At 31.9% G+C, this 13695-nt stretch overlaps 1 protein-coding gene across 3 annotated transcripts; it reads left to right on the top strand.

Annotated features, from left to right (window-relative positions):
* The first annotated feature begins 6845 nt into the window (after positions 1 to 6845).
* On the top strand, positions 6846 to 13486 carry LOC127698901 (UPF0692 protein C19orf54 homolog). Of its 3 annotated transcripts, none has more exons than XM_052202632.1 (7): positions 6846 to 6906; positions 8316 to 8545; positions 9733 to 9807; positions 10247 to 10365; positions 11464 to 11587; positions 12205 to 12275; positions 12836 to 13486. In XM_052202632.1, exons 2-7 carry the CDS (start codon positions 8391 to 8393, stop codon positions 13165 to 13167), a joined length of 876 nt encoding a protein of 291 aa, XP_052058592.1. In that variant the 5' UTR covers positions 6846 to 6906; positions 8316 to 8390; the 3' UTR covers positions 13168 to 13486. The 3 variants fall into 3 exon arrangements, with proteins under 3 accessions (XP_052058592.1, XP_052058591.1, XP_052058593.1); XM_052202631.1 differs by having other exon boundaries at positions 6862 to 6924; XM_052202633.1 differs by having other exon boundaries at positions 6863 to 6972.
* The last annotated feature ends 209 nt before the right edge of the window (positions 13487 to 13695 follow it).

Genomic DNA, 13695 nt, shown 5'->3' with positions numbered 1-13695 from the left:
ATTGTTTGGAAAAGATGCATATAATTACGAAACTAACTCTAAAATTTTTGATAAAGTTCGTTATTTCATTAAACAGTCAAAAAGATTTTAACGTTCTAAGTCAGCAGCTTTCTTTCTTTTTTCTTTCTGCCCTATTTGCTTTTTTTGTTGCCATGCCAATGTGTGACTCCTTCCTTTATTTTCTATAACTGTCGCTATATTATGTATGTGTTTGCTGTCATCATATATGTGTATTGTATATGTAAGGAGAGGACTTGATATAAGTTGTTATAACTTGTGTCCAATCCCATTGCTTGATTAATGCAATAAAATATTATTAAATTAACTCTTCAATGTCTGTAGTTGGCCGGTTGAAAAGCTAAATTTCTACCATAACAAACCTACCCACATTTCCAGTAGCAACCCAAATCTCCCGCCCTTAATCCGGCCGGCCTACCTTTCAGATCCTACTGTTTATTGTTATTTTTCTCTCGTCTTAATATGCATGTTTTCTGCTCTTTGGGCGGGTTGTTGTCTCTTTGACACATTCCCCATTTCCATTCTCAATTTTATGAAATATTTGCCGATGGATGTAAAGCAAACAACAATCGGCTGAATTGTATGCAACATCAGTTCATACTTGTTGTGGCTTGTGGTCCGGTTAATATGTTTCTAATCAGATTGTGGCCAATCTAGCAGAAACCTCTCATGTGCTCCATCTTTCCAAATTATTCCCTTATTGGTAGATGGATATTTTTCGAACTTATGTCAGTAGGCATACTACTGGCTTGGGCATAATTCTGCATTCTAATTGAGTGAAGAAGCTGGACCAATACCGAATCTACAGGTTAAAGTGTAGGTTGTGCTCTGGTTATTGTATACCTGATCTATTATCGGGCAACTTTCTCTGCAGATACTATCAAAGTTTCCTCGTGGTTCACCTCCAGTTCATTCAATAGATTTTAAAACTATTAAGGGATTAAAGCTTCATCTTGTTATAAGATAAAATTCTATCAGAATTTCTATATTTACTATACAAATCCTTGGTTATAGTCTTGCGATAAATCTTTTTGCCACTAAAACATATATAGTGTCGGATTCATAACCGATAAGGTTCCATGCCTCATAAACCCGTGTTAATCATACTCCTCTACAATCCCACAACACATCCAGTGGCGAATCCAGGGGGAGGTAGTGGTTGGTCGCCAACAAAATAATAAAATGTCATGTTTTTTCAAGATATATATAAGTTTTTAGTGTAATATCGTCCAAAAAATTGTTCGCCTCGCTATACTCGACGGTATATGTTCAATTCTCGTTAATTATGCCCCTTTCAGAAATCGTGGATCCGACTTGACCACTTGCACATTGGCCAACATTTTATGCTTGGGTCACTTTTGGTAAGTTACACATATACAAAATACAAAGGCAATATAATAAGCCAATATTAGAAACATATTTGTGGTATATGATTATCAGTGACATACAGCTAGAATCTCGTTACATTGGAAAACATCGTTCATGAAATGTTCACAAGAAAACCTACATTTCATGCTTAGTAACTTCATCTCAGTTATGCATTTAGGTCAAAGTGGTGATCTTTTTACATCTTTGGTAAAGCCCCACTCTTTCACGTCGACCACACATATGTTTTTTTTTTAATTTGATATAAGTTGCAAAGGTCTGGTAAAAAAGAATTGAAGATTAAACATAGCCGATTTTGGCATTATCGGTATTAAAATCAATTCTATTATAAAGGATTTTATAACTTGAATAATATCAAACATTTATATCATATGATACCTGATTTCTAGAGAATTGGGGCGAAGCTTCTTTGCGATCAAAATGGTGCAGCCAATTTGGGCTTGATCAGAGACATATGACTAAAACATGAACTTATATAATGGTCCCATGCAAATTTAACCCCCCAAAAAATCGTTTTCATTTACAGAAATTGTATGGTTCATCGGACCATAACTGTATGAAGAAATACATCTATGGTCGAACTTAATGTTTTTTGTGCGTTGGTTATTTTCGCTTTTCACTTATACGTGAATATTTTAAACCTAAATACAGTAATTAAATCCAAATCAATATTTTGGGGAAATTAGATGTTCAAAAGAAATAAGTACCTTAATCAGTCATATATTTTTCAAACACTTATTTAAACCGAAATATATAATTCCTTCTTTCATAGTATGTAGTTGTTTTTATAAGTTTGATACATTTATTCCATAACAAATGATTTAAGATAACAATAAAAGTTGACGAGAAGTCTCGTCGGTTTGAAAAATGTTATCGATGTCATCCAACCAAAAGGGTCGAGTTAGAATTTTTTTCTGTGGTAATTCCGATGTTTAAGTCATAAATTTTATTTGTAGAAAATTATACTTCAGTATTTCTGATAATTAATTTTTAAAATTTAAAAGTTTTAATTAATTAACATCTGTTTATACAGTCTATAATCTTATATACACATGAAATCTTAATGACCCATTTATGGTTTAATTGCAGGTTAATAGTTATCTGATTAGGTGTGATAATTAGTGTTAAGGAAGCCATAGATTAATCTACAGGTAATATTACCTTTGATGTCTGAGGAGAGTAGCATCTTGACAATAAACAAGGTACGGCTACTTTGTTATATACAGAGTATGACAGCGTCCTGACAGCGTGCAAGGGGGCGTGGAAAGTTAAGGTATATATTACAGTCACCCATTTTGGAAATATTCACTCTTCCTTGCACCTTGAAATTATTAATATATACTGCTTATAATTAAAATGGACTGTTTTACAGAGGAGATGCACATTTTCAAGACCCCTTGTAATAAATACAGCCAGGTCAACTTCTTTGAATATGGTATGTACCTCATTTATGCATTTGTAATGTTTTAACCCCTTGTAATAAATACAGCCAGGTCAGCTTCTTTGAATATGGTATGTACCTCATTTATGCATTTGTAATGTTTTACCAACTTCAAAGATCCGTTAATAGTTTTGATGAAAGAAGGAGGACAAAAATATTGTTTAAACAACCAAAGTCTCGAAATAACAAAAAACCTGGGACTAATATTGATAATGTATAAGTCTCAGCAAAATCTAAACCTCACAGTCAAATACAGGAAAAAGATAATATTTTCAATCACACATATATTTTTCAAACGGCTGATTTATACCATTGATGTCCAACATACGATTTAGACCAGGTTACTATCGGTTATATATTTATTTCAAATACTGCTATTTAAGGAGTGCAATTCCTTAATGCTTTTATATGCAATCTTAATCACATACATAGACATATACATGTATACACATAAAATGTCTCTGCCATATATAAAGAAGAACTAGGTATACCCGAATACTGATTTCAAATAGTGTATTGCATCAAGTTATAAACGTAAATAAGATGAAAATTTATTTTACAATATTTCATAAATGACATTTTAAAACTTTTTTCCAATAATATAAATTTTGGACTATTTTGACCCGTTCTAATAGTTTCAATTGTATATTTGGTATTATGTTTTATACTATTTTTTCATAAATTTCAGACTACTTGGACCAAATCCTTCAAGATCTACAAGAAGTTGCTACACCATGTAAGCTTAGTCTTGTTGATGATTGTACTGCAGGTACAATTTCATTGTACGACGATTTGTTTTATTCCCCGAATTCAAAGAAACAACAACCCGCGACTCCACAACTAGAGCTAAATCGTCTTGATGATTTCGTTTTAAAAGAACTGGATTTTATTTCTAGAGAACTATCCTTTTATAATAGTACCAGAAGAGGTCAAAAGGTCAAGAAAAGGTTATTTAGCTGTAGTGGTGACGACGAACCTGCACCGAAGAAGCGATGTACAGTAAACCTATTACACAGTGAATCTGATGATGATTCTGAGTTCACGTGGTCGTCAATTTGTCGGAGTTAACACACTCTCCTCCTGGATGCAATATAGAATATATATTTATTTGTTAAATATTACCTTTGTTAGTTATATTCTTAACATATTTTACACATGTAATTAATGAAAATTAGTGCTAATTAAAGATTATTGAATTTAATTTACTTATATTTCATTATTGTATTATTTCGTTCAGCAAGGATTTGTATAGGTAGATATAGTGATGTGATCGTTGCTGATGTTTGCCTTTTTGTTGAATAATCTTAATTACTATTAGAACGCCCCTCTGGCATGCATGTTCAGTGAGTTTTAATATCTGTTGAAAACAACAAAATATGTGCCTGGTTGTACATGTACATCAATGAGACAACTCAAAATACAAACATTAAGTGGTCGACTTGCGGTCTTCTAAATATCCAAATGTTGACAACAGATGTTTGACCCTTAATCGATTGGGCCAAAGTCTACAAAAGTTGTTAATAAAATTTGGGACCTTATATTATGCTGAAAGTGTTGTTTAATACCAACAAAACTAAAGACAATTTCATATGTTATTGTTTTGTGACATGGCGACTTTAAATAAAGCTTTTGATTATATCTGATTTGTCGATGTTTCTGATTTGAAGCAGACACACATTATTCAGTCCCTATTACCCCCGTTAATGTGGATAAGTTGTACATAGATACAAAGATGCATAGAATAGGGTACAAAAAAGCAAATGAGATCAAATGTAGACTTTAAACACAGATATCAAAAACGACATTAAGTACGACCAGAGACATATAATACATTATGTCTCTGGTACGATATTTTATGTCTCTGACCTGGGACTATTATTATACTAAGTATAATAGTCCAAGCTCTGACAACACCCAATAGATATAAGAAGATGTGGTATGAGTGCCAATGAGACAACTCTCCATCTAAGTAAACCATTATAGGTCAAAGTACGGCCTTCAACACGGAGCCTTGGCTCACACCGAACAGCAAGCTATAAAGTGCCCCAAAAATGACTCGTGTAAAACCATTCAAACAGGAAAACCAACGGTCTAATCTATATAAAAAACGAGAAACGAGAAACACTTATGAACCACATCAACAAACGACAACCACTGATTATTAAGTAGGCATTAGCAAATACTATAGTAGTCTAAAACCATTTATTATGAATATCTAGTATAACAAGGATTTTTATAGAAGCTGAGACTGTGTTATAGCTAGTAACTCAGATAGAAGGATTTTTTCTTTAATACTGCTACTGGTTCTTTTTAAATCCTTCGTATACAGTAAGGCCATAAAAAAGAATATGTTTGTTTGCCCTAGCCCTACGTACCCAAAAATAGCTGCCTACTCAAAATCTTTTATTGTCCTGATGTGAAAAATGTGTTTTTTTTTAATATGATAGGCATGACGACTAAAAAACATCAGACACTTCAATTTCTCAAATAAAAAAGAAATAGAAAATGTCAACCTACCTACCCACTGTCTCTACCTTTAGGTAGGGTTTGGGCAAACCAAAATATTTGTAAGTGTGGCCTAAGCAGACATACATTATATCACTGTAAGCAGAGACATATCATACATGTCCCTTGTATAGAAGTAAAACAATACTAAAACAATAAAAGTATAACCAAGATTGTTCAAGGTCACCGAAAACAAGCTCAACAATCTGAATCTGTTTTTTTGGACAATGTCTGAACCAAGTCAGGAATATGACAATTGTTATCCATTCGTTCATTCTTTTTCATATCGAGTAATCGTGTATCCTTACACTATCATGTTGCTGCATGGCTTTACACTATTTCTCAGTGGCTTAACACTTGGGACAATTATACTTTAATATAATACACTGGGCACTTGGAGAACGGACACCCCCTTTTTTCAATATATTCCTCTGTGGATATAAAAAAAGAGGTGCGTCATATATAAACTACATGTTTTTGTTAAATCGAATGGATAAGAGAAAAACAAATTAAAGAAAAATAAGTTAAAACCATTTAGTATATTGACTAAAAGAATGTAAAACAATACTAAAAATATAGAAAAAGAGGGTCCATTCCCGAAGCGCCTGTGGCTTTACATGGGGAGTTTATAGAGTACTAGACCTATTGTTTTAAAAACAACATTCTAAATCATTTGACCTGTACTTGCATGTAATGCCCGTGTGACTCCTTGATATTACAATTTTGCTCGGTTTTTGTCGAGCCTTCGACTTTTGTCGAAAAAGCGAGACATAGCGATCCTATACATTCCGTCGGCGTCGTCGTCGTCGGCGGTGTCCACAAATATTCACTCTGTGGTTAAAGTTTATTGAAATTTTAATAACTTTCTTATAAACTATCCTGGATTTCTACCAAACTTGTATTGGACAGAAGCTTGTTTATGATCATAAGATAATATCCAAAAGTAAATTTTGTAAAAAAAAAATTCCATTTTTTCCATATTTTACTTATAAATGGACTTAGTTTTTCTGCCAGGAAACATTACATTCACTCTGTGGTTAAAGTTTTTAAAATTTGAACAACTGTCTTAAACTATCTTAGATTTGTACCAAACTTGGACAGAAGCTTGTTTATGATTAAAAGCTAGTATCTAGAAGGAAATTTTGTTAAAATTTTGTACCATTTTTTCCGTATTTTACTTATAAATGGACTTAGTTTTTCTTCCAGTTAACATTACATACAGTCTGCAGTTTAAGTTTTTAAAACATTTATTAGATTCATAAACTATCCTGGATTTTTACCAAACTTGGACAGAAGCTACTTACAATCAAAAGATAGTATAGAGAGGAATATTTTTATTATTTTTTTCCCTCATTTTTGTTGAGCCTGCGATTAACAGCAAAAGTAGGCGAGACACTGGGTTCCGCGGAACCCTTACGAATTTTTTTTACAAATGTATACTACAAATCCCAAGTAAAAACCCTTCATTTGGCGGGAAATAACTTTTCGGGGGTCATTCGGAAAACCTCGAGGTGTAGGTAGAAAAGTGAAAGTAGAAGTGGCATTGTCGAAAATTAGTGAGTCAACTTACTTATGTCATTAAAAAGTATTCGTACAAACCTCTTACTAACAAGTTAAGATGGGTATATATCGTGCAGGCTTAATTGCAAGTGCCTTAGTCTAAATACATCTATGTAAATGAGCAACTGTGATAGACAAAATCATTTGCGACCCAATTGTTTCCTTGTTTTGAATGTTTTGGTCATAGACATCAAGGACTAATATGTCTCTGTTTAGATAAAGAGGCACTTGTTTTATCAATGTACAGACAGTCTTCCAAGAAATGTGAAATGAAATAGGGCCTGTAAAACAGTTCTTACGAAAGAGAATCCTTGTAAAAAATTATGTGGTCCTTAATGTTTTGAATTACAACCCCTGGAATTTAGTAGCTGGCTGGCATATTAGTAAAGGCTTGACACATATTGTTTATTTACCTATAAAAACTTAACTTACACCAATCAAATTTCCCAGCACTTGTTCATTCAGTACTTTTCAATAGTTAGCAGAGAATTAATTCAGTCATGATGGAGCCCGGTATGGATGGGGTTTACAGAATACAGAATAATAAATTAATGGGCAAAAAGTCCAGAATAAAGGGCCCCCTCAAAAAAAAAAATAAAGAATAGAGAAAAATAAGGTGTTTAAATATAAAAAATAGAGAAGAAAAGTGGGGCAACAAATTAAAGAATACAGAAATGAAGAACCCCATCCACACCCTCATGTGCAGGTGCTCTGACATATTCTTACCATCTTGATCTGATGTTTTTTTTAAAATTTACTGGTGCTTAAATATTTTTTTCTGTAAAATGAAAGGAGATATATATGGAGTATTCAGGAATAAAAAAGAAAGCATCAGAATAAAACGCCCTAGAAATCAATGCTCATTGTTGAAGGATGTAAAGTAACCTATAGTTGTTACAATTATCTGCTTTTTTATACTTTTCTTTGAATTATAAGAAGGTGTTTGCTTAGCATGACATTGCATGTAACTTCTTGTTTTACCATTGTTTGTGGTGACAGTTACTGGTATATTCAGCCAAACTTTATCGAAGGGAACAACCATGACAACAGATGTATTATGTTGCAATAACCATTGTCATGAGTAACTACGCTTTGAGAAGGGGAGGGAAGGCAGAAAAATATCTAGCCGCTTTAAAACTCATAATTATATACATGTAAAACACCATTATTGACCTTTTATTTATACCCTTAAAGCTTATTCAATTTAAAATTTTGTATTCATGATATGATAGTCCTTTATTTGGATTTTATCAGATGAAATATGCAGCTAGATACCAAGGCACTGTCTTTTGTTATTAATGAAAAACTATTCTGTATTTTTTATGATTTAAAGCGATATTTCATCCTAAAAAAATAGCATTACAATCATTTGAATATCAGTTATCCTTTTCTTTCTCTTTTTCAGACATCATCCACAAAGATAGTTTGTTCATGATGAAAATATCATGAGTGATGAAGTTCAGGAGTTATTGATATCAAGATGTCGGGGAGTTCACCTATACCTCCTCCACCTCCTTTACTTCCATCGACATCTTCGACTCCACCAAAACTAACAAGACAATCAACATATGTCACACAGACCTGTGATCAAGAAGATATTAGAAAATCATTTCATGAAAGACTGGAGAAAAATGTGTATGTATAGAAATAAGAAGATGTGGTATCATTGCCAATGAGACAACTCTCCACCAGAGACCAAATGACATAGAAGTTAACAACTATAGGTCACTGTTAGGCCTTAGACAATGAGCAAAACCCATACCACATAGTCATCTATAAAAGGCCCTGAAAAGACAAATGTAAAACGATTCAAAGGAGAAAACTTATGGCCTGATTTATGTATAAAATAATGAACGAAAAACAATATGATAAACGCAACAAACAACAACTGCTGAATTACAGGCTCCTGACTTGGGGACAGGCACATACATAATGTGGCTGGGTTAAACTAAATTATTATAGGATCATTAATATGGTTCCTTGACCATGTTTATGATTTTTCTCCATTACCTTGTCAGTATTTGGTTATAACATTCGAGAATACTATTAGTATCTTGAAGATATCTTTCTTGTAGATGTTTATTGCCACTTAAAATTCTTTGATGACTAACATTTTGTCGCTTTTATTGGTTTGACAAGGGGGTAAAGCCACTATGAAAATGTATATTGGAGTTCTTATTAAATGTCAATTGGCAACTATTATATGCATATTCATTGTGAAGACAAGACCATTTAATTTGAATATAAATCCTGCTTTGTACTAGACTGATTATTACTTACAGTAGGATATTTTAATGTGCTAGTCCACAAGGTAACAGTCTGCAGGAAGACATATCCCATGACTCAAATATATTATTCTGACTAGGCCAGTCTACCTTTGTTTTTACTCCTAAATAATGTATGCTTAGCAGAGAAGCAACAAATACCAATTTTAATCGGTCCCAGTAAGGGGTTAAAAACCATGACTGCCAACACTCTAGGCCAGCACCAGACCACCCAGGTAGTTAGTTTGAGTTCAAGATGATGGTTTTTCATCTATGATGAGTTTATAAACAGTCAATTTGCCTGAGATGAAATTCATAGCAATTCTTCATCAAATTTTTAAACATCAATATCTTTGTCAAGTCTTCATTAATTTTATGAATCTTGGATCAAGGCTTTTTTTATGACAAAGAGACTGCATTTGGATCAACATTTATATTTTTTTAATAATAAGTTTTCTTTATGTAACTGATAATATTGGACTTATTTTCTGTGTTGATAAATATGATTTAAGAAAAAAAGTTTGTAATAAGCTATTTTTTGTTTGTTTTGTTTTTTAGGTTAAAAAGGGATGGAAAGAAAATTGTTGTTTCCATGAACAAAGAAGTTACCCCAGTCTTACAAGATGGTCCAAGGTTAGTCATCAACGGAGAAACAATATCCACTTATAAATTATTGAATCCAATTGAACTCTTTAGGAATACATACACTCTTACTTTTGCCTACCAACCTTATTATTTTTGCCTCAAATGCATATCATAAAGAGTTTTTAAATTTTTGCTATTGAACTTTGAAAAAATTGTTGGTTACCATAGATACTCATGGTTAAAAAAAACCAAAGCAAAATAATTTTTTTTTCTACCTACCTATACTTATTTCATAATTTAAGAAATCCTTTACACATTTATTTTTTTTGTCCTGTTTTATAAGTAAGAAGTAAGACAATATTTTTTAAATGATAATGCTTATCTATTTCAATGTGACCTACATTTTATGCATGAGTGAAATCTGATTAAACTTTTCATATATTTCTGTGTTCTATTGATTATTTGTCTTGAATTTCTATAATTTCAGTTGTGGTTTAGTAGCTGTGGTGATGGCAGCACAGTTATTTGATACTAATTTGACATTTGATTGTATATTTAATGCAGCTAAGGAAAAGGGATTCACACGACAGGGAGAGATGTTCTCAGGTAAAGTTTTGGAGTAAAGACAACACAATCTGAATATGCTTCCATTGGTGGCCTCATGCTGTTTTCTGCTCTTTGTCCAGGTTGTTGTCTCTTTGACACATTCCCAGTTTCCATTCTCAATTCAGTTGATACTGTGTATTTCATGTGAATATTATTTAAGTTGTATTATATATAAGTTTGAATTTGAGGCAATGTTTGGAGTGGGGCATGTAAAAAGTATTTGCACTAACCATAAATGTAGTATTTATTTTTTTTTGAAATTTGTCTTACATATTGGCTTTAGGGCTTCTAACCTCCTAAATTTTGTGCAAAACAGCAAAACATGCAAGAATGGCCTCATTTTAAAATCCTGTCATTAATATTTAGATAAATGCAACAGATTTACACAAGAAAAATGTTATGCTACGAAATGTATTTTACAAAGATGTTAATGTGTGAAAAATATTTTTTTGGTTAAACCTGTTTCTCATTTATATTTTGAACAAAAATTTTGTGTGAAATAGCCATTTTAAGTCAAATACCTATATTTCCACAATGTTTATAACTTCAGTGTGACATTGCACGTGACCTTTCTGCACTTAAGTGTCAAAATTATATTGACTTGTCCATTGATCAATAAAGTAAACATAATTTAGAAAGGCATGAATAAGTTTACTATTTTTGTACTTTTTAGGGCCAAATTAGGGCTTTTATCACACCTCATCCTTTGTTTTTTTTTCTGTAATTTTTCAACAATAATGAAGGTTTTATTTATATATTGGAGAGAAATAAATTAGGCACAAAAGTTAATTATTTTACTGTTTTAAAAATTAACATATTTGAAGGGCCATTTGAATTATCTTATACCAGTGGCAATTAAATCAGGAAAAAATATGCCTTTTTTGAGCCGATTAATACTACAAGTGGACATTTTTGCCAATGTAAGCATGACATTTACTGGTATGGTTAACTTATAATAGTTTTTTTTAAGATTTCACTTAGTAATCATAATATATAATTATAAGATGTACAATTTTGGATGACAAAATAAAAGATGATCAATAACTGATAGGATTGTAGTATTATTAGTCATGCAATAAATCATGTTTTTATTTTTAGCAAGCAACATGAAACAGTTGGTGGAGGACATGATTTCTGACATTACAGTTACTTCCCTTGATATGGATACTGGTCCAGAATTCCTGATCAGTCATTTGGTAAAAGGAGATGTATGTCTTATACCGTATCCTTCAAGTTTGTGAACATGTATATTTTTTAAAAATTGGAAAAATTATGAAATATTTATATATTGTCATACAAATTGCTCTTTGCTTCATAGAGAATCATACTAAATATTTGTGCATGATCAAGGCTTTTACAACCCTATAAAATTATAAAAAGAAGCATTCAATTCTGAATGAAAAAAAATTTTTCTACAACCATGAAAAAAGTAAAATAGCAAAAATACCTAACTCCAAGGATAATTCAAAACGAAAAGTCACTTATCAAATGGCATAATCAAAAGCTCAAACACATCAAACGAATGGAAAACAACTGTCATATTCCTGACTTGGTACAGGCATTTCCTTAAGTAGAAATTAAGGGTTATATCAAGTTTTTGTTTGTTTTTCTTTGCATTGTTTTAACAAGCACATGCAAACATAGCTGTCATATTTATACAGAAAATAAAATATGATATTGGAGTGCTTTGCAATTGTTGTCAGCCAATCAAATTACGGATTCTAATGAAACATACATGTAATGTGATTATATAAAAATACAAAGCTACACTTGAAAAACTTAACAATATGTTGTTATAACATTGGTCTTTAGAAAAATGTTGTCCTTAATCTTATTCAGTTATGATTCAGATTTTAATTTTGAACCCTGTAATAAAAAGGGACATAAAGCGCACTGGGCTTTACTCACAGGTATGTTAAAAGCATTGAACCATTCACTTTACAGCAGACTTTTTTGGATAGTAAAAGTAAAGTATTCCATCTTCTAGTGTAATAAATTGTCTCTATTGTGGTTCAATCCAAGGCTAGGTCAACTGTTAATTAACTAAAGTAGCAATATCATGCATTGAGAACAAAAGCAGTTTGCAAGGAACCATAATAATTTATCCCTTGTGTGATAATATATCTTCCTGCAGGATCCGATGCTAGCATTTAAAAGTCTACATACTGGTGATAGCCTGAAGGAATATGCTTACTTGGATATCAGTTTATATATAAAATGTTCAAACTACAAATTCTATTTCTCTTCACAGAAAAATTTATTTTAATTTATACTATGAGCACATTCAACATAGTTATGCTTTATTATGAATGTCATAGAGAAATTACTTATTATTTTGACATAAAAGCTTGGTTTTCATCATTTGCCTCTATTTCTTAATTTCATTAATTTTAGCAAAGTTGTAGTCAAAAACATCATCACAGAGACTTTTAACAGAGTTATCTCCCCTTTTTTTAATTTTGTATTACAGGTTTTGGTTTAGTCCTTGATAGCTGTGTAATTGACAAGAAAGGTCTAACAGTAGATGATGGCTGTGTGGTCAATGTTGCATCAGATACTATTCTATCTAATAATCTGATGGATGATGCTGATGATATTTTGGTATATGGACTACAAGGAAAAAGTCAATACCCTGGAGTTTGGTCTCTGTCTAGTATAATAGCCAGTAATAAGAACCTTGTAGAAGTAGACCCAAACAAACAGGATGATGATAAAGGATACATATTGCCTGAAGAGGGTATAGATAAGGCATTATGTAGCAGAGCTCTAGTTCTATCCAGAGGGATTATGAACCCACAATAATGGACATTTACTTTAAATTATTCATTAGATTTATATATTGGATTTTGACACTGCCAGATGCAACAGAAAGTGCTCAGTATTTTATAAATTTGAATAAATTATGGAAACGTGACAATTAATTTATTTAAAATGGGTCAAGTGCAGCATTATTTAAAACTTCTATTTGATGTATTATAACCAATTGTTTTATGCATTTGCAAGTGTTTTAAAAAAAAATAATTCATACTGAATTGTTATTGAACTGATACAGAATGTTATAACTTTAACAAAGTTTTCTTTTTACATAATATTATTAATAAAAAGCAAATCACCTTTGAAATTCATGTTCATGTTCATGTATTGGTTATATGGTATAATACAATCACGAGGGACTCAACAGAGTATTTTGGGTACAGGCATGCAGCTGGGATTTAGACCCCTGCCATTCATCCATTGAAGTTTTGTGGAAAATCCTGACCCATATATATATTTCATGGCAAAATCATGACACATTCATATATTTCTCAGATATCACATATACAATCTGTG

Source organism: Mytilus californianus, unplaced genomic scaffold (assembly GCF_021869535.1).
Source record: "Mytilus californianus isolate M0D057914Y unplaced genomic scaffold, xbMytCali1.0.p SCAF_4, whole genome shotgun sequence".
In the NCBI taxonomy this organism is placed as follows: domain Eukaryota; kingdom Metazoa; phylum Mollusca; class Bivalvia; order Mytilida; family Mytilidae; genus Mytilus; species Mytilus californianus.
This window is presented reverse-complemented; position numbering and strand designations above follow the sequence as displayed.